The sequence below is a fragment of the Geotrypetes seraphini genome, chromosome 2, assembly GCF_902459505.1.
Source record: "Geotrypetes seraphini chromosome 2, aGeoSer1.1, whole genome shotgun sequence".
NCBI lineage: Eukaryota > Metazoa > Chordata > Amphibia > Gymnophiona > Dermophiidae > Geotrypetes > Geotrypetes seraphini.
In genome coordinates this window covers 513,750,270-513,776,075 of record NC_047085.1, presented here as the reverse complement: position 1 = coordinate 513,776,075, position 25,806 = coordinate 513,750,270, and the positions used below count along the sequence as shown (strand labels likewise).

At 41.2% G+C, this 25,806-nt stretch overlaps 1 protein-coding gene and 1 pseudogene across 5 annotated transcripts in view; both read left to right on the top strand.

Moving 5' to 3' along the window:
* LOC117355254 overlaps positions 1-25,806 on the top strand; it is a 623,529-nt pseudogene that overhangs the window by 30,957 nt on the left and 566,766 nt on the right.
* The window catches only part of LOC117355249 (zinc finger protein 420-like), an 818,521-nt gene that overhangs the window by 778,297 nt on the left and 14,418 nt on the right, over positions 1-25,806 (top strand). For 2 of the 5 annotated variants that reach the window (XM_033933540.1, XM_033933542.1), the window contains exon 2: positions 25,527-25,653. The exons of 1 other annotated variant lie outside the window; for it this stretch is intronic. In XM_033933540.1, the coding sequence (XP_033789431.1) occupies positions 25,527-25,653 (127 nt within the window). Of the gene's footprint in view, positions 1-24,675; positions 24,761-24,817; positions 24,871-25,526; positions 25,654-25,806 lie in introns of those variants that run through there. 2 more of the 5 variants (XM_033933543.1, XM_033933541.1) reach the window with 2 other exon arrangements.

Genomic DNA, 25,806 nt, shown 5'->3' with positions numbered 1-25,806 from the left:
GGTTCAGATTTTTTAAAAATTGCTTTTCCTCCTCTACATGTAGATGTGTCTGGTCCTGGGAAGCCCGCAGCCCAAAGTCCTCCGGTATCTTTTTTTAAACTGGTGGTGGTCCAGTGCGGTCTCCTTCTGAACGGCTGCCTTTCTCGCTGCAAAGCGGACCTTTGCGCTTCCTGCCTGGTCTTAAGCTTCACTTTCCCCCCTCTTCGAGAACAAACATCAGAGAAAATAATTTGGGATGTCCTCATTCAATGCTCCAACCTTTATCAGCAAAGCAAAAACTCTTACGAGCCATCGGAATGGACAAATAAATGCTGAACAGCATGCATGCAGCCCAATGGGTGGCCAGTCCAAACCACCACCTGATGAGCCCAACAGATAAAACTGAAATTCAGCTTATTGTTCCTTGTTAGCTATGCGTCTTTCAGGTCCTTCCTCTTTATTTGACTGTTCGGGATGAGTGACGGCTGGAGCGCTTGGTTCAGGGCTTTCTTTGGGCTGGGAAGCGGCCTCGCTTGCTTTACAAGCGGGCGGCGGCTCCATGGTACAAGGGTGGCTTGGGTTTGTTGAACCTTCGCTATCTGACTATTGGATGTGGCATGCGCCACATTAATGATCTTTTCAGGGGTACTTCAGCATTCACTAACACTGTTTTCGCTCTATTCACTTTAGTGCATTTCTTCATTCTCTTCATTCTCTTTTGCCCGAGTCTCTCTATGAAGGTGCTCCACCGTCCCTTATGGAAGGTTTGGCGCTGGGTCTGTAAATTTCACGCTTTATCTACTTCTATATCTCCTTTCCTGCCTCTTCGCTTTAATAGTTCCTTCCTACCCGGGATAGATGGGCCGAGTTTTGCTCGGTGGGAAACAAGGGACATTCACTATGTGTTTCAATTGGTTGATGATGATGGCAAACTCAAGTCTTTTGCACAGTTCCGCGACGAGTTTGATCTCCCCCTTAATGATTATTTTGCTTATATGCAACTTCACCATTACATTTTTTCTTTACCCGCTTGTTCTTTGCAAGCCTCTTGCCAAGAGATGCTGTCTACAGCTTTCACCATTGGTTCCCAACTTTCTGTTCCCCTCAAATTCCATCATCGCCATTTGAAGGATGAGTCCCCTTTGATCATTCTAAGTTACGTGATGCTTGGGCTTGTGACCTTGCAGTAGAATTGCCTACTGATGTGCTTTTGCAGGCTGTTCGTAGGTTGCCTGCCCTTCGGAAATATACCACCTTTTGGGAGCAACACTATAAGTTGGTTTTCCGATTGTATATTTCTCCTAAGAGGGCTTATTTATCCCGGCTTCACGAGACAGCTGCCTGTCGTCGTTGCCAGGCTCCGGAAGTGGGCTTGGGACACATGTTTTGGACTTGCCCTAATATTCAAGACTTTTGGAATGCTATTTTTGTTTTTGTGGAACGCATTTGGAGCATTACCATCTGTCGCTCTCCTTTGCTCTTATTTGGAGCAATTCCCCATTACTTCCCCTGTGCTCGGGGGGGGGGGGGGGCAGCTGCTTTTCTTAAGTGGACTGTCCTAGTTGCCCTGAAGTGTATTTTGTTGCAATGGCTTGAGGTTGATGCTTCGGATTACTCCCTTTCGCGCTGTCGAATGATTACCCTCTTGATTTGGGAAAGGAGAGATGTAACGGATTTTTCCTCTCTCTTAGGCAGCAGATTTCAGCGCACTTGGGAACCATTTTGGACTACCATAACTCCTTTGGCTCGTAGCCGTTTACTTAACTCTTGATTTTTGTTTTCTGTAGCTTCCTTTGGACCCTGATATGCCTGTTTCTTTAGGTTTTATTGCTACTGTTGTACTTGGAAGGAGGACCCTGGGGTGGGGGGGGGGAGTTGGGAGGGTTTGATTGGGGGTGGGGTGGGGCAGCTCGGGGGGAAGTGTTGTACAGGGTTTGGTTTTGTAATCTAAAATGTTGAGCTTGTTTGTGGTTCCTTTTGTTCCAGTGTTTGCTGTTTTTGCTGAGCTCAATAAAATATATTTGACCATAAAACTGAAATTCAAATGGCAAAAATCTTCCAACTAAATACACGCTCTCCGACGTAATTTCACAGATGCTGTGTCCCCTGTGTTAGTACATTTTACAAGTGTCTACCCTATCAGACTAATGTAACACATTCTTTGACACATGAGACACCAAACACATTATTTTTCTCATGTCTGTTATTTGAATTCACAGAACGGAGTCTCTAGCCCAGTCATGTGGGAGAGAGAATCCATTCTGGAAATACTTTTGGTCCCGCTGTTCAAGTCTCCCAGCCTGGCTTGAACAACATTTAAAGGGAAAAATGTTTGAGTACCTGAATAAACTCATGTAAACCGTTCTGAGCTCTGCTGGGAAAAAGGTATAGAAAATTGAATGTACACCAAATTAAACCATTAACCAGAGAGGTAAATTAGACGACCCTTCTAATGTCTGGGCTGAATCTGGGGACTCCAACTTCCTATATGCCAACAAAAATAGTACTGGACCAGTAAAAGAAAGAAAACAAAATTTTCCAATCAAATACATACAGTTGTCACCCTGTTTTAGGAGAGACACCAAGAAAGTTAAGGTAAATCCAGTACATTTGTCCCTGGAATAAAACCCAAAGCATAGAGAACATACGTTATTAAGATGGCAATACATTTCATCTTTCAATCCCTATTCACAAGTACAAATCTTGTTTTCCCACCCAGTACTCCGAAGATGTTTAACTAAGTGGCAGTGGGTTGCTATCCATTAGCAAATTAAGGATTAGGGTGGCAGCGTGTTGCCAACCACTACAAATGTAGAGGAAGGTGGCAGCTTTGTTGCTAGAGTTGAAAGTCTTTCCTTAATAAATTGCAGGGATAATACAAATTGAAACTGAGGGAAGTCAGAAAATGCTTTATATCACAAGAAGAAGAACTGACCTCACTTAAAAGCCTGTCTATGGAGAGTGATCAAAAGGTTTGTTAGTTGCTCAGAGGCGTGAAACTCTGCAAGGAAGGTTTGCACCTTCCTAGTGTTGATATAGAGTTTACTTTCCAGTCATTGCAGCTTTTTTTAAAACAATGATTACGCTCCAAGACAGGGTTAAAAAAGTAAATAAAGAAAGTGTCACAGTCCTTCACAAACACTTCTTATACTTCTTCTTCAAAATACACATCGCTCAAAATAAGTAGGTTGTAACACTATTACTTAGCTTTATAAAGGATTAGGGGTTTCAACGTGGCCCTGTTTCGTATCCTTCAGGAGACCCAATTTGTAATATGAATGAGAATCCTTAAGAGCTTAAATTGTTCTGAAGTGGTGATGTGTGAACACACCTAAAAAACAAGGGTGTAACAGAGCCGAGTGTGAGTAAAGATTCTGCTGCCCACGCTACGGCTAAATGTTTAAATAAATTTCGAAGGTCATGCTGTGGGAGAGAAGCATTGTAGAGTACTGTGGCCGGGCCCGTCCCCGAGTAGGTGGGAAACTCCGGCTCGGACCACAAGCAATAATTTTAAGGCGCCTTTTATATGGTGGTGAAAGGAAGACCCGGATACCGGATTCCTTGAAAAACAGTACCAGGTTTATTAGTGTCCCAAAGTACAAAGAAAAGAAAACAAAAACAAAAAGAAAACATTCACATTGGTTTGTTAGAGTCCTTTGGGTGCATCCTGCACGCTATTATATCACAGTCCAGGTGAGTCTTAGGGGTTTTACTGAGGAGCTGGATTGCCTCTCCTTATCAAAAGGAAAAATACTATAAAATCAAAATATTGCATCAGTTCAATGCCTTCCTTGGCTCGTATCCCCACTGGGATTTATTGATCTCTCTGGACCTCAACACCTTCTGGCTTTATAGCTGAGCACGGCCTGTGTCAAGCCTTTTCACCTCCTAGCTCTCTTTATCTTCAGACAAGCTTTTCTCACCTAATTAGCTCTGCCAGCAATGCTCTGGCTTCCGGGTGAAACAAAGAAATAATTGGAGAACGTTCTTCATGAGATTAGCTGAGGACTTTCACATACTGTATACCCCCAGGTCCATGTCCTCTTCACTTACATTATCACTCAGGACACTGCACATTTCCCATTCACCCTCATGGGAACTCGGGCTTAGCATTTCCTCATTTCTCCCAGGCTGTGCATCCCATCCCCCTCTCTGCAAGTCTGCCAAAATGCCTGCAGCCTTTCCCTGGGGATAATTTCCCAGCCCTTCTCTCTGGGTTTAAGCTGCCAGTCACTGTACCTCCCAAGTGCTGTACCATCTTTCCTTAGGTGCGGGCTTCCTGTCATACGGTCATGCTGGGGCTTAGGCACCCTCCGTGACCTGGAACCTCCTTGAGTGGTTTGGTTTCTCTCATCAGAGTCAGCTGTGTCCTCTCTTCCACCCCAACTGACTTTCCCTATAAGGCAAACTCCCGGGTCTGACTCCACCCCTCTCCAAATTGGTCTCAGGTTTCTCCCTGACTTGGGGAAAGGAGTGATAGGGGAAATTAGTGGTTTTCAGAGCCTTCCCCAACTGGCTCTTCAGCTCTGCTGGGACCTGCCTTGGCTGGCATTCTCTTGGTTAAGCCAGCTGTCCTGGCTCCAGGCCAGGTTTTACAGAGCCCTGTGCTGCATTCTGGGGAGTTTTAGCAGTAGTTTTCACTGTGACAGGAGCTTCCCTGTCATAGTATGTACCACTGCTGGAGACTGCTGCCGGTTTTCAACTGCCAGAAGGACGCCGCGGCTCCTTTTCCTTTTTAAAACTGAAGGGGGAGGGATATTACATATGCGTGCTAGACGCAAAGAACGTGGCTGGCGTTAGATGACATGTGTCTAATTAGACAAAATTTAATTGTATTGTTGCTAAACAAATGGATACAAACTCTCATTGTAAACATAGAAGCATAGAAGATGACAGCAGAAAAGGGCTACAGCCCATCAAGTCTGCCCACTCTGCTTACCCACCCCCTGTCTATACCCTAATGACCCAATTTCCTTATCTTGACCCTCGTAGGGATCCCACATGGGTATCCCATTTATTCTTAAAGTCTGGCACGCTGTCTGCCTCGATCACCTGCACTGGAAGCTTGTTCCAATGATCAACCACTCTCTCTGTGAAGAAATACTTTCTGGTGTCGCCATGAAATTTTCTGCCCCTGAGTTTGAGTGGGTGCCCTCTTGTGGCCAAGGGTCCCTTGAGAAAGAAAATATCATCTTCCACTTCGACACGTCCCGTGAGGTACTTAAATGTTTCGATCATGTCTCCCCTCTCCCTACGTTCCTCGAGAGTGTAGAGCTGCAATTTGTTCAGTCTCTCTTCGTACGAGAGATCCTTGAACCCCGAGATCATCCTGGTGGCCGTCCGCTGAACCGATTCAATTCTTCGCACATCTTTACTGTAATGTGGCCTCCAGAATTGCACACAGTATTCCAGATGAGGTCTCACCATGGCCCTGTACAACGGCATTATGACTTCAGGCTTTCGGCTGACGAAACTTCTATTGATACAACCCAATATCTACCTTGCCTTAGATGAAGCCTTCTCAAGTTTCAAGTTTGACCTTTATTTGATAAATCGCTTATAACAATATCTAAGCGATGTACAGTGTTAAAAACCATCAGAATGTGGTAATACATTTAATTTACAATAGTCATTCAAAAGACAGACAGAATTGGACGAACAGGAGGGGGTGGGAGGAAAGGGGAAAAGTTACAATGTTGTTCTTTGTTAGAAATTGACATCAAAGGGAAAGCACATTGGGTAATAATGATTACACTTGATTGGCAGTTGCAAGGTAAATGAATACAAGGTAGCAGTGTGCTGAAGTACTCTTAGTGTCAGAAGTAGACAAGTAAACTGGCCTTACTAAAAGAGGGTTACAAAAAGCTACAAAATAGCAATCCACTCCATCTCACTATTAAGTCCATGTGAATATAAAGTATTAAGAGTGAAAATCCATTTCTGCTCTTGTTTCCACAATATGTGGGCAACGTCTCCTCCTCTGGCGGTGGTAACTACATTAAGTATAGAAAAAGTGAGATCCGTTACTTCATGGTGATGTTCTTGCCAGTGTAGAACCAGGGGTGCCTCTGTAATGCCTGTACGAATCCTACTGATGTGTTCCCCTATGCGAATCTTACCCCACATAGAACAGATGGCACGGGCATTGAATTATATAAACTACTTGTTTAGAATCACAATCAGTGGCGGGGCATCAAATTTTACTGAGACCTTTAAGATATGTGGACATTTGTTGCAAAGTGACACTGTATTTACACACCTTATAGTGTCCACAAGGTGTGTGTTGCCCCGGAATTCGCACAGGGGGTTGTTTGATGAACTGAGAGTGTACCAGCTGTTGTTTAAGGTTGCGTTGTTTAGAAAATGCAAATCTAGGTACATGTTGAAATGCCTCATGATATTGCATGATCCCCCAATGTTGCTTGATAATTCGTTTGATGTCAAATGCCCGAACTGAGTAAGGGAGAACACATACTAAAGTATCCTCATCCTGTTTGGTCTCCTGAAGAAGGATACGAAACGGAGCCACGTTGAGACCCCTAATCCTTTACAAAGCTAAGTAATAGTGTTACAACCTACTTATTTTGAGCGATGTGTATTTTGAAGAAGAAGTATAAGAAGTGTTTGTGAAGGACTGTGACACTTTCTTTATTTACTTTTTTAACCCTGTCTTGGAGCGTGATCATTGTTTTAAAAAAAGCTGCAATGACTGGAAAGTAAACTCTATATCAACACTAGGAAGGTGCAAACCTTCCTTGCAGAGTTTCATGCCTCTGAGCAACTAACAAACCTTTTGATCACTCTCCATAGACAGGCTTTTAAGTGAGGTCAGTTCTTCTTCTTGTGAGAGTTGAAAGTCTAGCAGTCTTCAAATCCAAGCTAACTTTTTTGAAACTGCTTTCAACTCTTAACTCCCACCTAGACTCATTGTATCATTTACTCGACCAGAACCTCCCCACCCTGACATGTCCTGTCCAAATCAGATTGTAAGCTCTTCTGAGCAGGGACCCTATATTGTATGTTAAATGTACAGTACTGCGTACGCCTTTCAGCGCTAGAGAAATGATAAATAGTAAAATAAAAACAAACTTGAATTTATAGACTTGGTCTTCCTATAATAAAGCTCGATTCGGTTTACAATAAATTAAAAAACTGAAGAAATAAACTTAGACTTACAATTTTGAGAATAACCAAGTTTTAAAGTTTTTGCGGAAGAACTGAAGTGAACCTAATTCTCTTCATCTTAGGGGAATGTCGTTCCATATTTACCAATACCTTTAAGGAAGGGAAAAGACAATTTAAGTTTTTGCTAGTCCTAACCAGACCCAGGAGAGAGGAACAAGTAGAGAGAATATGCCAAATAGAAACTTAAAAGCTAAGCAGGCACATTTGAAGTGTATCCTGGAAAATATCGGAAGCCAATGAAGTTTAGCCAGCAGCGGGGACACATGCTCAAATTTACCCTTGCTAAAAATCAACCCAGGCTATTCTTGGTTACTCTTAGATAGATTGAATTACAAGAATCTAACTGAGAAAGGATAATAGATTGAACTAGGACAGAGAAATGCTGCTGCTGAAAACAGGTTGGGCAGACTAGATGGACCATTCGGGTCTTTATCTACATTTTTTTTACTAGAGAGCTAATTTGTTTATGTTTATTCAAAACTTTATATACCACATAACAGCCAAAAACAGGATCAAAGCGGTTTACAATATAATTCATAACAATTTTGAAAAGAACTCCATTCATTTAGAAAAGGAAAGAAAGAGAGAAAAAAATATATACTTTTTTAAAATACATGCTTCTCTCTAACCATCAGTTAAAATTAATTAATAAATTCACCCATTTATAAAAATAAGTAAATAAATAAATACAGACAGGAGTCCCAAATACATTCCCTCAATTTTCAAAGGCCAGTTGAAAGAAATGTGCTTTCAAATGTATACGCTTCTTCCTTTCTCAATTCTATAGGCAAACTATTCCATAACCGAGGACTAAACAGAAAAATGCACAATCCCTAGTCGAGGCAAGATGGGCCTTCGAAATGTGAGGAACAACTACTCTATTATCATTCAGAGATCGTGCATAAAATAACACCAAATTAGAAAGATCGAATGGTTGTAACTCAAATAATGTTCTATGTGCCAACAGCAAGATCCTAAATTGCTTTGGTAACCAGTGGAATTTCACATAGAGAGGTGTAACGTGATCACGAATATGTGCCTGGCCTAACAGCCGAATCGCAGCATCTTGTACTGATTGTAGGAGCTTTAATTGTCCTCTTCCTATACTGGCATTTACTAAATGAGCATAATCTTAGACAGTACAGCATGAATTAGCATATGTAATGATTTCTCACCCAAAAAATCTCAAATAGATCTAAGCTGTCTCAAAGCCCCAAAGCCTTTAGAAACCTGTTCCTCAAAATTCAAACGATAATCGATTATTATCCCCAGATACTATAATTATTTAGAGAAGATCTAATTGTTCATTGAATGAGAGGGATGAGTCTATGATGACGCCTGAGATCTTAGAGGAAAACTCAATCTGTAGAGATGTCCCTGATCCAGTTTTGGACCAAGCCATAGGAGTTTAGTTTTGGCTTCATTTAATTTCATTTGAACAGAAAATGACCAAGCCTGCAATTTCATTATACACTGAATTATGTATAAGATCGTAATTGTAGACAATTAGAAAACCAGCTTAAGACTGCATGCTATAGGCCTATCAAAAAGTCATGATAGACAACATCAAAAGCCGTGGACAAGTCGAATTGTTTGTATTAAGATGGCAAATTTGTTATTCAAATGTAGTTGCTGAACCTTTAGGAGAAATCGGCAAAGTTTCAGTAATGAAGTTTGGCCTGAAAACATGCCAATGCAGCAAAAGAACAGAAAATCTCACCTAATAAGTGGAGAGTTGACTGGAGATGATAGATTCCATCATTTTACTTAATAGCGGTATATTTGTAATTGGCTAATAATTTAACAAGATAGTTGGATCTAGGTCAGCTATTTATAGCTTTTATAGCTTATAGTAAGAACTATTTGGCCCATATCAGTAGAAAACCCCCAACTTCTAAGGCAGAATTTATAAGTTCAGTTAGCCACACAATAGCTTGGGCAGGAATTCTCTCATACAAATATGAGGGAATAGGATCCAAGATACACTTGCATTTCCTCAATTTATAACATAATTGCAAGATCTGTGTCTCAGTTACAGGTTCAAAAGCAACCCAAGCTGAGTGAAGCTTTTATTTCACTCAGTACATACAAATGGTTTCTACACTGTATGGATCACTTTGTGTCTTTTTAGACCTGAAAGTTGAGTGTAGCTTTTATCACATTCAGTACATGTATATGGTTTGTCTCCCATGTGGACATTCTTGTGAAACTTTAGATGCGAAAGCCGAGCAAAGCTTTTATTACACTCAGTACATGTAAATGGTTTGGACCCTGTGTGGATCATTTGGTGGCTTTTTAGATGTGAAAGCCGAGTGAAGCTTTTATTACACTCAGTACATGTAAATGGTTTGAACCCTGTGTGGATTATTTTGTGTCTTTTTAGATTTGAAAACCGAGTGAAGCTTTTATTACACAGATGACATGTATATGATTTGTATCCTGTATGGATCTCTTTGTGTCTTTTTAAAGTTGAAAGTTGAGTGAAGCTTTTATTACACTCAGTACATGTAAATGGTTTGTGACCTGTGTGGATCATGTCATGATTTTTTAGATCTGAAAGCCAAGTGAAGCTTTTATTACACTGAGCACATGTAAATGGTTTGTTGCCTGTGTGGATCACTTGGTGACTTTTTAGAGCTGAAAATTGAGTGAAGCTTTGATCACACTCAGTACATATATATGATTTGTACCTTGTGTGGATCATTTTGTGTCTTTTTAGAACTGAAAGTTGAGTGTAGCTTTTATCACACTCAGTACATGTATATGGTTTGTATCCCATGTGGATATTCTGGTGAAACTGTAGACGTGAAAGCCGAGCAAAGCTTTTATTACACTCTGTACATGTAAATGGTTTGTACCCTATGTGGATCATTTGGTGGCTTTGTAGATGTGAAAGCCGAGTGAAGCTTTTATTACACTCAGTACATGTAAATGGTTTGTACCCTGTGTGGATTACTTGGTGTCTTTTTAGATTTGAAAGCCAAGTGAAGCTTTTATTACACTCAGTACATGTAAATGGTTTGTACCCTGTGTGGATCCTCTCATGATTTTTTAGATCTGAAAGTCGAATGAAGCTTTTATTACACAGAGGACATGTATATGATTTGTATCCTGTATGGATCTCTTTGTGTCTTTTTAAAGTTGAAAGTTGAGTGAAGCTTTTATTACACTCAGTACATGTAAATGGTTTGTAGCTTGTGTGGATCACTTGGTGGCTTTTTAGATGTGAAAGCCGAGTGAAACATTTATTACACTCAGCACATGTAAATGGTTTGTATGCCATGTGGATATTCTTGTGTAATTTTAGATCTGAAAATTGAGTGAAGCTTTTATTACACTCAGTACATGTATATGGTTTGTACCCTGTGTGAATCATTTTGTGTCTTTTTAGATGTGAATGCCGAGCAAAGCTTTTATTACACTCAGTACATGTAAATGGTTTGTTCCCTGTGTGGATCATTTGGTGGCTTTTTAGATGTGAAAGCCGAGTGAAACTTTTATTACACTCAGTACATATAAATGGTTTGTACCCTGTGTGGATCATTTTGTGTCTTTTTAGATTTGAAAGCTGAGTGAAGCTTTTATTACACTCAGTACATGTAAATGGTTTGTTCCCTGTGTGGATCACTTGGTAGCTTTTTAGATTTGAAACCAGAGTGAAGTTTTTATTACACGTAGCAAAGGTAGATTGTTTCACATTTTTGTGATCCCTTTTGTGCAGTTGAAGTTCTTTTTTGTGGTTTTTTCCTTTCCTCGTACCATAGTGGAATTTAGAAGTCACTTTATCACTGTTTTTAAATTGGAAGGGTCCCACCGGTAGGCGTCTCTGGTCCTCAGGGATATAACCCAGATCCCTGTCATTTCTCTCACACTTGATGACTCCATCCCTTGAGACCTCTGTAGGGTCTCTCTGGTTCTTTGATTCCTGCTTATAATTCTTTGTGCTAATCTTCTCAGTTCCCTGGGAATTATTCTCACAGACATTTTTCAACAGTGTTTGGATTTGTTCCATTTCAACTGGATCTTCTCCTTGATTCTTTTCTCTCTTCCATTCGTGTTGGATCTGATGATATGCTGGAGAGAAACAGAAGATATTTCTCATGAGTTATAAAACAGTCGTGGCTTCTATAGATTCCATTATTTTAGTTAACAGCAGTATATTTGTAATTGGCCAATAATTTAACAAGATAGTTCGATCTAGGTCAGCTTTTTAAAGGTTTTTTTTTTTATCTTATAGTAAGAACTATTTGGCCCATATCAGTAGAAAACCCCCACCGTCTATGGCAGAATTTATAAGTTCAGTTAGCCATGGGCAGGAATTCTCTCATACAAATATGAGGGCATAGGATCCAAGATACACTTGCATTTCCTCAATTTATAACATAATTGCAAGATCTGTGTCTCAGTTACAGGTTCAAAAGCAACCCAAGCTGAGTGAAGCTTTTATTACACTCAGTGCATACAAATGGTTTCTACACTGTGTGGATCATTTTGTCTCTTTTTAGATGTGAAAGCTGAGTGAATCTTTTATTACACTCAGTACATGTAAATGGTTTCTACACTGTGTGGTAAATAGGATTTACTATACTGTCCTGCCTAAACATGCCCCCCATTGGTTTTTAGTAAGTGCACAAACACAATAGCCAATTAACATTTAAATTTATTAAGTTATTTCATTTATTAAGTTATTTCATAACAGAATAATCTTACAAGTCTCATAAATAATTATGATTTGTACAATGGATATTATCTCTTTACAGCAGAGTAATGCCATCTTGCTGAAGGGAGGAATTCCTATTTGCCATAGCAATACTGTCACTTATATACATAATTTGTCCCTCCCTTCAAATGATTGGCTAAAATATTTCTCCTACCATACAGGCATTTCATACATGGTAGGGGATATAACAGTTATATTTGTTTACAGTAATTTACATACAGCACAGTTACTTACCATAACAGGTGTGATCCAGGGACATCAGGCAGATATTCTCATTTATGGTTGACGTGACTGACGGAACCCCGGTACGGACCACTTTAAAAGTGCATCACCACTTTTAAGACTTTAGAAAGTTCGTGATAGCCTGAACTGCAGATGTGCGAGTACCTTCCTGCCCGACATAGGGTACACAGTCCCTCAGTTAAGATAAACCAGCTAAGAAGCCAACCACGGGGAGGTGGGTGATTTGCGAGAATATCTGCCTGCTGTCCCTGGATAAAACCTGTTACGGTAAGTATCTCAGGACAAGGAGGCAGCATATTCTCACATATGGATGACCTCCAAGCAAACAGAAATGGGATGAAACATAGAAACATAGAAAGATGACGGCAGAAAAGGGCTATAGCCCATCAAGTCTGCCCACTCTACTGACCCACCCCATTAAGTCTGAGTGCAAATGACCCAGTTCCTTTAACCCGACCTTCGTAGGGATCCCATGTAGATGTCCCATTTATTCTTAAAGTCAAGCATGCTGGTGGCCTCGACCACCTGCACTGGAAGGCCGTTCCAGTGATCCACCACTCTTTCCGAGAAGAAATACTTCCTGGTGTCCCCACCAAATTTCCCTCCTCTGAGTTTGAGTGGATGCCCTCTTGTGGCAGAGGGTCCTTTGAGAAAGAAGATGTCATCCTCCACCTCGATACGTCCCATGATGTATTTAAATGTCTCAATCAAGTCCCCCCTCTCCCTGCGCTCCTCTAGGGATGGTGGATGAGTTGGCCATTAGGAAAATAAATTTTGTAAAACAGATTAGCCGAAGTGCCCATCCCATCTGGAGACAGTAGTGAGAAGTGAAGGTCTGAATTGAAGACCAGGTGACAGCTTTACAGATTTCCTCAATGGGAGTAGATCTGAGGAAAGCAACAGAAGCTGCCATAGCTCTAATTTTGTGGGCTGTGACACGACTCTCCAATGCCAGGCCAGTCTGAGCATAACGAGATGCAGTTAACCAGCCAGTTGGAAATCTCTTGGAAACAGGATGCCCCAACTTGTTTGGATCCAACGAGATGAATAATTGAAGAGAAATTCAGTGAGGCTTTGTATGGTCAATGTAATAGGCCAAAGCCAGTTTACAGTTCAAAATATGTAGAGCGGTTTCTCTGGCATGAGAATGAGGCTTATGGATGAGCTTCCAGCGGAAGTGCATGGCAGATTAACGTATGAGCTATCCTGAGCTCCACGCTCCGTTAGGAGAAATTTGCATCCTACCCCACGGAAATGCGCTTGGAAACTATCGACGGGCGATTGGAGAAAGAGAGGAGGACCTGGTTTTGGTCCTTGCTGCGAGTGGTGCGCTGTGGTGTGCGAGTGGAGCGTTGGAGCTGGGGACACCCCCTTCCCATGGAGCTTGGCTGGACATCCTAACAGTGAGAGGGAGAGCTGGAGTGGAGATGCAGTTTGGCGCTTGGAGGCTTGGTCGGGAGAGATTTTGGCGCTGATCATCAGCCCTCTGGGAATAATTGAGCAATCGTCCTGGCAGTTATTATCTGGCTGTGACTGGCTGAGACCTCTGGAGGAGATGGTGAAAAGGAGGAATTTGATCCACGCTGCTGGGAACTAGCTCCTTTAGGGCTCCCTGGTGACCTGTATCCCTGCCTGTGCTGTATGTGTGGCGGCTTGGAGTGAGGGTGATTCATACCAGTGAATTTTGGCCCGGATCTCTGGCAGATTGTAGCCATGGATCTCTGACTGCACTCTGGAGGTCAGATTTAAGAGGAATATTTGTGGATGAGAATATAATATTGACACTGATAAAATTATATGGATACCAGCTTTTAAAAATGCTAGAATGGGTATGTGGCTGAGGACTTTTTTTACTTATGCCTATTATTAGAATTCCAATAGAAGTACCGAGGTGAAGCCTCATATATACTGGCTAGAACCAGAAGAACTTTACAGTCTGAGAGGCCTGAAGATATGAAATAGTGATATTAGGCTATGTTGAGTTGATAAAGAAATCAACTACTGAAATGTGTATGCCCTGAAAAAGAATTTTGATACAGGTATATTGAGAAATATTTGAACTATTTAATTATTTGGAATAAAAAAATCTTGGAAATATGGCTAATAAAAAAACTAGACCTGATCTTAAAAGTATTTGCCTACCGTGCAGAAGAATCAATGGAAATGCCAAATCCAAAACAAACTCCAACACAGGAGGAAGCTGACTCAAATATGATGGGTTACATAAAAAAATGGATGAAATGAATCAGAACCTTCAGGAATTTGAAGAACGAGTTATCTCACATGATCAAGAGATATCTGAAATTCAAAAACACTGTAAGCAAATAGACTCATCAATGGAGGAATTACTTCTCAAGGTTGAAGATGGAGAGAACATAATTTGAGATATCATGGAATTCCTGAATCAGAAGACCTTAAAGACTCAATTACTTTTATACAGTCTCTATGTCTAATCTAATCTAATCTAATCCTTAGGTTTGTATACCGCATCATCTCCACGTTCGTAGAGCTTGACGCGGTTTACAGTAGGAGAAATAGGAAGGAACTACAACAGAGGGTTAGAGGTAGAAGTGTGAAGAAAATTTAGAGGACTTGGGATGCCAAGATATAAGAGTTTCCTTGATTCCTAAGTTGGAGGGAGACTTACATTTTTTGAGAAAAGCCAGGTTTTCAGATGTTTGCGGAAAACTTGGAGAGAGCTCAAGTTCCAAAGAGGGGAGGTAAGGTTGTTCCAGAGCTCAGTGATTTTGAAGTGGAGGGAGGTCCCTAGCTTTCCTGTGTGGGAAATGCCTTTTAGCGAAGGGAAGGATAGTTTTAATTTGTGGGAGGATCTGGTGGTATTAGGGTTTGAGGAATTCCAAGAAAGAGGGATAAGTTCTTGCAAACAGAAAATCCAGAAGCAGACTTGCCAATTATAGAATTTGAACAGATACACCAAGCTCTGGGTCCATGTAAAGCAGAGAGGCCAAGAGATTTAATAGTGTGTTTTTTAAGATATCCACAGAAAGAGAGAGTGCTACAGGCAGCACAGAAAGTTGGCCATTTGATGTGGAATAATGCAAAAGTAGAACTATTTGCAGATATTTCCTCAGCAACTCTGAAACATCGATGGGACTACCATGAAGTTACCAGATGCCTGCAACAAAATTATATTTGCTATAAATGTCATTATCTATTCGGGATTTCTTTTACGCTGGAAAATAAACAATATAAAGTAACATCAGCATTGGAGGCTCAACAGCTACTTATACAGACTAAACTTTGGGCTAATGAGGAAGGAAAACAATAATTGGAACCAATGCAATTCTTCATCTACAGGATCATCAAACCAGAGATGGCATAGAGTGGATCACAAAAAGCGCCTACAGAGACAACCAGAATAAGAGGGATTGTACTAATAATGGGAAGCATTGATAGATTAATTAAAAAAAAGTGGGGTAGCTAATTAATAAAGGTATGGAGTTAATGGGATAGGATTAACTTTCTCTGACCCTGACATCTGGAAGTGGATATGGCCTCTGGCTTTCTTGACTGGAGACCTGATCTGGATCTAGAGATAGGGGACGGGAAGGATCTACATGGGTCGGGATGAGGGGGTAGGAGATAAAATGGTTATTTTAGAGGAGTTTAGATGGAATTAGGGGGAGGAGAGGGGTTGGGGTGATAAGGAGGCCTGGGGAAAAGATTGTAAGATCTGTAAGGTTAGGAAAGTTAAAGAGAATAACTTGAAAAGGTTATTGAAAGAATGAATGGAACCAAGATACGAATGGGAAGTTTAAATGTGAATGGATTTAATATGCCCCGCAAACGCCAACTGTTCTTAAATGAGATGAAAAGGTTGAATTATGATATTTGCTATGTACAAGAAAAGCATTTACAAAAAAATAGGAGAAAGGATGATTCATTTTAAAATTATCCGGGGTGAGTTTGGGCTTCTAATAAGAAGGAGAAAAAGAAAGCATAATAAGATCTCTGGTTCCTCTTCTTGATGAAAATTCTCTTAATATCATAATTCACTCCCTTATAATATCTAAAATCGATTATTGCAACTCATTGTATAAAGGGCTGTGCCAAAAAGATATTAGGCGCCTGCAACTCATACAAAATACAGCCATCAAAATCATCTCGGGTTCCAAAAAAATGTGATCATGTCGCCCCTTTGTTAAAGAAAGCCCATTGGTTTGCCAGTCCTGCATCTGATAACTTATAAAATTGCTCTTCTAACTTTTAAAACTTTACAGACTAATGCTCCTGTGTTTATAGTAAATTATTAATTCCTTACGACCCTCCTAGAACCTAAAGATCAGCTTCACAACATTCTCTTAATATCCCATCCTTAAAAATAATTGGCACCCATCGTAGTCTTATTTTCTCAGTTACAGCACCTTCAATTTGGAATGCTCTCCCTTTATACCTCAGAGCTGAAGAAAACTTGGATAAATTCAAAAGTAGTTTAAAGTGCTTTCTTTTTAAAGATGCCTACAATTGATTTATCACATACATATATTTATTTTATTAGTACCTGACCTGACACATTCCCCCTGTTGTTCTCATTTATGTGCTTTTTTAAAAATAAATTGTAGTTCCTCTCTTCTATCTTATTGTTTACAAATCGCAACTTCAACCTCGTATGTCAGTCTGGGAAAGTCTATGTCCATAATTGTTGTTTGTTCGCTATTTATACTAAAAAAAATTATTTTTAATGTACAACGCTTTGTATTCCAGGAGAAGCATTCCATCAAATTTTTAATAAACTATGAAACTATATAATAAAAAATCAAAGTCCTCACAAAGGCTGAATGGAAGTATGAGAAAGGGAGATGGATTATATGGGTGGGGGAACTGAATGCGGAAAAGGTGACTTTGGTGAACCTCTATGCTCCTAATACCAACCAAGGGAAATTTTTTGAAGAACTTTTGAGTATAATTCTGGAAAAACAAGAAGGATTATTACTGGTAGGAAGGGATTTTAATTTGGGCTTGGATCCTTGTTGGGACTCTACGAGTAATAAAGGTGAGAGAACTAAAAAAGATAGGAAACAACTAAAAAAATTACTGGAAGTATTGAATTTATTAGACAGATGGTGGAAGTTACATACATTAGGAAGAGATTATACTTATTACTCTTTCACACATAAAGTTTATTCCTGTATTGATATGATGTGTCTGGATAAAATTTTGGAAAGTAAATTAATAGATGCTAAAATAGAGACTAGTTGGGTGGATCATGCCCCGATATGGGTGGATCTAACATGGGGATATTCTAAGATAGGGATACGGTACTAGAAATTAAATGACACTTTATTAAAAGACCCCAAGATACTCCAGAAGATAGAACAGATTATTAGGAATTTTCTGGATAATAATAGTATCGATCATTATTCACCCATCACGATTTGGGAATCCTTAAAATCTGTTCTAAGAGGAGAGTTGATTTCTACAGCCTCCCATAAGAGAAAGACCCGGGAAAGGGAAGAAAAAAAATTGAGAGAAAAATTGATGAGCTTAGTAATACAACATAAGAAGGGGGAGGGTGGGAAGGGAAGCAGCTTAGAACTCAAAGAAAAGAGATCCGTATGGTTTTGGGAAAAAGGGAAGATGAAGCTATTCAATTTAATTTAAATCGCTTTAGACTTAAACATTATGAATCTGGGAATCTGGCAGGGAAACTATTAGCACAGCTGCAAAGTAATATAGTGAGTATACGATCTGATCATGGAGATCTCCTGACAAAAGAGAAGGATATTTCTGATAGGTTTCTGGAATTTTACAAGAAATTATATACATCAGAATATCAAGGAAAGGAGGCTTCTCTGTTACAATACTTGTCTCAATTAGATTAAAAAAAAAAAAACTCCAAGAATTAGAGACCCAAGGATTAGATGAAGATATAACAGAGGACGAGATGCAATGAGTAATACACCGTATTAAGTCAGGTAAATCTTCCAGGAATGGATGGATTTACGAAAAGTTTATATCTTTTGTAACCCCTCTCTTGGCAAGACTAGTTAATAATCTAAAGATAGAGAACAACTGCCATACTTCATGAGATTAGCGGACATTACAATTGTAACTAAATCAGGAAAAGATATAGACCTATTGCCTTACTGGGAATAGGTACAAAAATCATGGCTAGAGTTCTTGCCGACAGACTGTCACCGTATATTCATCCGGATCAAGTAGGTTTCATTAATGGGAGGCAGGCGGCTGATGAGATTTGGAAGGTTTTAGATATATACATCAGAATATCAAGGAAAGGAGGCTTCTCTGTTACAATACTTGTCTCAATTAGATTAAAAAAAAAAACAAACTCCAAGAATTAGAGACCCAAGGATTAGATGAAGATATAACAGAGGATGAGATGCAATGAGTAATACACCGTATTAAGTCAGGTAAATCTCCAGGAATGGATGGATTTACGAAAAGTTTATATCTTTTGTAACCCCTCTCTTGGCAAGACTAGTTAATAATCTAAAGATAGAGAACAACTGCCATACCTCATGAGATTAGCGGACATTACAATTGTAACTAAATCAGGAAAAGATATAGACCTATTGCCTTACTGGGAATAGGTACAAAAATCATGGCTAGAGTTCTTGCCGACAGACTGTCACCGTATATTCATCCGGATCAAGTAGGTTTCATTAATGGGAGGCAGGCGGTTGATGGGATTCGGAAGGTTTTAGATATGGTATGGAAGGCTAAAAGGGAAGGAACAGAATGGGTGGCAGTCTCGGTCAATGCTGAAAAAGCATTTGACCGAGTTGAATGGAGATTTATGGATGCAGTGTTGGGATGTATGGGTTTTAGGAAAAGGTTTAGGGATTGGATATTTACATTATACAACAGCCCATTAGCATGTATTAAAATGAATGGACTTTACTCCCCTACATTTGAACTACAAAGAGGGACAAGGAAGGGATGCCCATTGTCCCCCTTGATTTTTGCATTAATTATTGAATCTCTGGCACAGAGAATCAGACAATCCCAACAGATAAAAGGTCTGAGGGTGGTGGGTAAAGAACAAAAGCTGTCCTTGTTTGCAGATGATATATTGACTATTGTTGAGGCATCGGAGTCGACCTTAACTGCCCTTAAGGATATCATGGGTGAATATGGCCAATTATCAGGATTTAAAGCTAACCTTTCTAAGATGGAAGTGATGAACATATCAGCATCTATGGAGAGAATTAAGGAACTACAGAGATCAGTGCCTTTGAGATGGGTAAAGGGACCCATTCACTATTTAGGAATAATTCTGGAAGCAGATTGGACACTTTAGTTTCAGCAGAATTACATACCATTAGAATCGGATATTCAAAAAGATTTAGAAAGATGGAATAAGATGTTTAATTCATGGCTAGGACATATGGAGGTGGTAAAGATGATGATTCTTCCTAGGTTTCTCTATCTATTTCAAGTACTACTGATAGAAATTCCAAAATTGTATTTTCAAAAATGGAACACTATGATAATGAGATTTATCTGGGGAGGAAAGTGCCCAAGGGTTGGAAGATATGCAATGTTTAAGTCTAAGGCGGAAGGGGGACTAGGTTTATCTTCTTTGGAGAATTATTATAAAGCGGCTCAGTTGAGAGCAATAGTTGAATGGCATTCATACCCACTTAAATTATGGGAAAAGGTAGAACAAGAAATGCTAGAAGGGATAGAGGGTATTAGGGAATTAAAATATTTACCATGGGTGGGAGAAAAAGAGTTAACAAATATAAATAACCCTTTTAGTAGCTGTTCTATTGGAATATGGAAAAGTACGGAAAGAAAACTCTTGGGAAGGGAAAAAGTATTTATTTTTCTCCTATCTTATATGTGTGAGATTTTATAACAGGTAGGGAGGGGGCAATTTTTAAGAAATGGGAGGCAAAAGGTCTGTACCAAAGCAAGTAGAGTCTTAAGGAACCCCTCCAACTCAGCTGGGGTATTGTAGAAAGCTGTGGAGTTATTAAAGGTCACCCGGGCCCACGCAGGGTATAGCAGAGAGAATCGGATGCTACGCTTGAATAATTCACTGCAATGGGGTGCCATGGCACAATGCCTCGATAAGAAGTCCTGGAATATCAGCATTTTGTGACCCTCGAAGGTTAAGATCTCTTCCTCAGCGATAGTGGGCCAGCACGTGCTCCTTCAAGGCGTAATTAAGAAATCTGGCGATGACTGGCTGAGGCTGGGACTCCTCATCACAGCAGGTTCCCAATCGGTGAGCACATTCAATAGAGAAGGGCACCAAAGGGTCAGGCAGGGTGATGGCCTTAGGCAGCAAGTCCTCTAGCCACTGACGAAGATTGACGTCTCGAATGGAGTTGGGGATCCCCATAAATCGCAGATTATTGCGTCGGCCCCTATTCTCCTGATCCTCGAGGCATTCCGCCATAGCCCTGTTCGCCAATTCCAGCGTACGGAGGCATTCCTTGAAGTTAGCCGCGGTGTCCTCCTGATGGGCTATACGATCCTCGGCACGCTGTAGCCAACCAGCTTGGGAGTCTAGACTCTCTTTAATATCTTCCATGAAGGTATGTATGGTGGCGATCTTGTCTTCCATAACTAAAGTGAGCGATCGAGTAAGCTCCTGGACCGCCGCCGCCTCCAGTGTAAAGAGAGGCGCCTCGTGCTGCTCCACCATCTTGCCATCCGGTCCCCTAGGCATGTCCCTCGCGGTCCGAGTAGATTTTGCTGTCATCAACCCTTCCTGAATGGGTGTGAAGTGGTGGAACGGGTGCAGTGAAGGAAGAGCTATTGGGTCTGCAGGTGTTAGCGCAGTGCCGGTTGAGTTAAAGTAGGTTATTAGGGCAAGAAATGTCAGTGCGGCCCAGAGCTACACAGATTTTAAAGTGTTTGAGGCTTCTGCAGATGAGGACAGAGCTTGCAGGGATGGGACAGGGATGGAGAAAGATCCCAAGAGAACAGGGACAAATTTGTCTCCATGTCATTCTCTAGCACTGATGGACAGCAAGACCCTCATGGTCTCATTTGTGTTCATCACATGAGACAAACAATCAAAATTATTTTTATAACGATGGCCCACTGCTGCTAATAGAGGGGAAAAAAGTGGAACAAGGCCCTGGACTTTCAGGAGTATAAAATATCAAAGTTTATTGGTGTTGCAAAACAAATTAAAAACACAAAAGACAGATGCCAACAGCTAAAAAACATAAAAAATGTAATGTCTATGAAGTGAACAGACCCTACACGTTCCGTATTTCGACAATGAATTGCTTTCCTCAGGTGTCCTTAGCACAGTGGGCTAAAAATCAGGCAGCATCGTGCCGGAAAAAGTCTTTCAAAAGTTCCTAGCTACCTGAAACTTTTTAAAAACTTTTTTCAGCACAAATCACGCTGTCAGTGGATTCGCCCAACAGTACACCCCACGATGCTGCCTGACTTTTAGCCCACTGTGCTAAAGATTCTTGAGGAAGGCAATTCATTGCCGAAAAACAGACCATGTAGGGTCTGTTTACTTCATAGACATTACAATTTTTATATTTTATAACTGTTGGCATCTGTCTGATTTTTATGACATTGTGTTTTTAATTTGTTTTGCAACACCAATAAACTCTGATATTTTATACTCCTGAAAGTCCAGGACCTGGTTCCACTTTTTCTCGTCATCCATTGACTTTTGTGGTCCCTTGTTGTGGGTAGTAGGACCGTCATCAGGGCTTAGACCACCCCACAGTGTCATTTCTTTCTCATTCTGGAATCTGGATTTGGAATCATTTCAAAAATCCAGATTGGAACCAATTTCTCAAGCTTTACTCTAAATATGCAAAATCCAATTGCCTATTAGACAACTGCCCACTAACTATCATGAAATTAGCCCCCTTCCCATTCAAAGCTGAACTTTTCAACTGGGTTTCTTTATGTTTGTCCACTGGCTACTTTCTGGTGGAACCTGGCCACATCCTTGTGACTCCTATTATTAAAAACTCCAAGGAGCCAGTCTCTTTGGCTGCCAACTACAGACCCATTGCAAACTTACCACTTTTCCTTAAACTAATGGAAGGTCTAGTTAACATTGATCTCACAAAATATTTAGAGAAACATTCTACACAACTCTCAATCTGGTTTTCGCACAAATTACAGTACGGAAACAGTCTTAGCTTCGCTGACTGATTACCTCTTCCATTTGTTTTCCCTCGGAAAAAGCGCACTGGTCCTTCAGTTTGACTTGAGCAGTGCCTTTGACCTTGTTGACCATGACATTCTGCTTAAATGCCTCGATTCTATTGGCATTTCTGGACAGGTACTAAACTGGTTTACAGGCTTCTTAAAAAACCGGTTCACCAATCCTGGTGTAATCCCTGCGGAGCTCCACATGGCTCCCCTCTCCCCCCCTCCTCTATTCAACGTCTACATGGCATCATTGGGCCATATGTTATCTGACTTAAAATTGAAATCATACATATATGCAGACGACATTACAATTATCATTCCCATAACCTCACTGAAACAAGACAGAACAATTCACCTCATCTGATCTCACTAAAGTAGAACAATGGACTACACAATTCAAATTAAAACTGAACCCAGAAAAAAAACAAGATTTTCTTGGCAAGTCCTAACTACAACGAATACCTCTTTGAAATTAAACGGGTTAAATTATCCAATTAATTCTACTATCAAAATCCTTGGAGTCATCCTGGACCGATGCCTGACTTTTGAAGACCATACTAATTGTCAGGTAAAAAAATGCTTTTGCACCCTTTGGAAACTTCGTACCATCAAACACTATTTTGACTTCCTCTCTTTTCGACTGCTCGTTCAATCTCTAATCTTAAGCAATATTATATACTTGGGATCCTTTAGGAAAACCATCAAACAATTGAGAGTCATTCAGAATGCTGCGGTCCATCTCATTTATGGTCTCAAAAAGTCGGATCATGTAAGCCATATTACAGAAAACTACACTGGCTGCCGATGGAGGCAAGGGTCATCTTCAAGTCTGCCTGCCTCTGCGTCAAAACCATAAAAGGTTCATCCCCAATCTACCTGTCGCACCATTTTGAATTTCCAGGCACCACTTGCACATGTAATGCCTATCTGTTTGCCTTCCCATCCTTGAAGGGCTGTATCTACAAGAGATTCCTTGATAGATCACTGTCATTCGAAGCAGGCAAATGGAATAAATGTCTAACCCTCATCTCAAATTCACCTTTCTACCAAACCTTCAGGAAATCAATTAAAACCTATCTTTTTGATAAATTTCTCTGACTCCTTTCCTGCCTTGTTGTATCTCTGAAATGCTTCCGGATATACCTGACTACTCTTGGCTTGCTAATGTAATTTGAAAGTCTTTTTCTGTAACATCGCTGTCTGTGTACAGTCTCTTTCTCTGTAAACCGTTCTGAACTGCTTGTGGTATTGCGGTATACAAAAATAAAGTTATTATTATTCCACTGCTGCTAATAAACATGCAAATTTATCCATTACCCAGTGAGAGCAGGGTCTGATAGTTGTCCTTCATCACCTCCCTGTAGAGCTCCTTCTGCTCTTCATCTAAATACTCCCACTCCTCCTGGGAGAAAGAGACAGCGATGTCCTCAAATGTCACCTGCATCTGAAATAGAAACCAGAAACACACTCAGCTTCTTCCAGCACTTCCAGAAAGAGGCCTCCGATGGGATGGAGGGAAATGTACTGGATGTACCTAATTTACATTCCCAGGGTAGTTGTGTTTGAGAAGAGCTGCCAGTGCTGGGGCTGAGTGAGGCTGATGTTTCTGGGTTTAAATAGTTCACAGCCACCTAACACACAATCCCAGAGTATCTCTCAAGGGCAGATGTACAGAATTGACCTTCACATAACCCACAGTCCCAGGGTAGTTGTGTTTGAGAAGAGCTGCCAGTGCTGGGGCTGAGTGAGGCAGAGGGAGATGCTTTGGGGTGGATAGAGAGTATTTCAATCCCAGAGGAGGGTTCTGGGCACTGAAAGGTTTCTGAGTTGGTCTCTCTCCTTTCAACAAGACCCACCTGGGCAGAAGCACCTGCAGCCATTTCCCAGGATCACAAATGAAGGCGAGGCTCTTCCTCGGCCTCAGGCTTTGTCTCTTGCAGTGATCAGGAACCGGAAGTTTCAGCTCAATTGAAGGAAGAAGAAAAGACTCGTTTCCCGTTGGGCATAGGATGATGACATCACGAAAGGGGGCGGTGCTTGAAGCCGAGGGGTTTCTTCTTGGCTCTACCCCTTTCAAGAGCTGATTGGTCAGAATGTTGCTGGGGTTGGAAGGTTCCACCCACTAGCTCTGAGAGGACGATTTTCAGTTCCTGGCACTCATTGCTCAGAATGGTGCAGGAACGGAAATACAGTTAGTGGCCTCCCCTTAGAGCTCCGCCCCATTTGTGTCGTAATCGAATTTGGGGAGAAGCCGAGGAGTTTTGACCTGCCAGAGTTGGGAGAAGGCTGGGGACGTCACAAGGGAGAGGGCGGAGCTTCACGCCGAAGGCTCTGCCCCTTTTAGTACTGATTGGTCAGAATGGTCCCTGGGGCGGGAGTAGTGGAAGGGTCCACCCCCTGGAATGGAGACGGCAGAAAGGAGGAGGAGTTTCAGCTCATTGTTTAGAATTTCCCGGGAAAAAGTGACGGGCCGAACTTTCTGCTCAACAAAGGTTCCTTGTGGCCGTAAGTAAACGGAGTCGTCCATCTTGTGCTGGAGCCTCAGGTGGCCAGTTTCTTTCAGCTCTTCTCTCTCCTCCCAGCCCAGGGAAATGGCTGCAGGAGCTTCTGCTCAGGTAGGAGCTCCCCCTCCCCCACTTTTCCTGGCAGGGGGAGGGGCAAGATGGGGGGAGGGGACTTGGAATGCCACCAAGGGGGCAATGGAGGATTAAGGGACCACCAGGTCTACAATAATGGCTGAAGGGGAAAAGAGAGAAGGGAAGAAGAAAAGAGAGGATGGCTGAATTTGTCAATGCTTTTGTCCTCCCTTCAAAGGGGCCACTCCTCACCTGCATTCTCAACCCAGTAGGTTATTACATTTGACTTCCTAAGTTCCACTATAGGTCACTTGGCCTCCCCTTGCAGTTGCCCACTAAGTAACATACAGGCACCAGGTCTACAATAATGGCTGAAGGGGAAAAGAAGGAATCCTAGAAAAAGATGAGAAAAGGGAGAAGAAAGAGAAGAAGAAGAAAAGAGAGGATGGATGAATGAATAGAGCGGAGGATCCCTGGAATTTCTCAATGCTTTTGTCCTCCCTTCAAAGGGGCCACTCCTCACCTGCATTCTCCCTTCATTCTCAACCCAGTAGGTTATTACATTTGACTTCCTAAGTTCCACTATAGGTCACTTGGCCTCCCCTTGCAGTTGCACACTAAGTAACATACAGGCACCAGGTCTACAATGATGGTGATGCAGAAGGCGCTGAGGGTGTTCCTGGTTTGTCTTTCAGATGCAGCTGAAGTTTGAGGACGTGGCTGTCTCTTTCTCCCAGGAGGAGTGGGAATATTTAGATGAAGGGCAGAAGGAGCTTTACAGGGAGGTGATGAAGGAGAATTATGAGACTCTGATCTCCCTAGGTAAGGACTAAAATATTCAACTAATACGAGACATTTTTCTGCTCTTCCTTTGCTCCAGACTCTTCTAAGTGTGATCTGGATCTCTCCATACTAACCTCTATCTTAAGCTGACAGCGTGAGGGCTCATAAGATTATCGTGTGTGTCCTACAAGT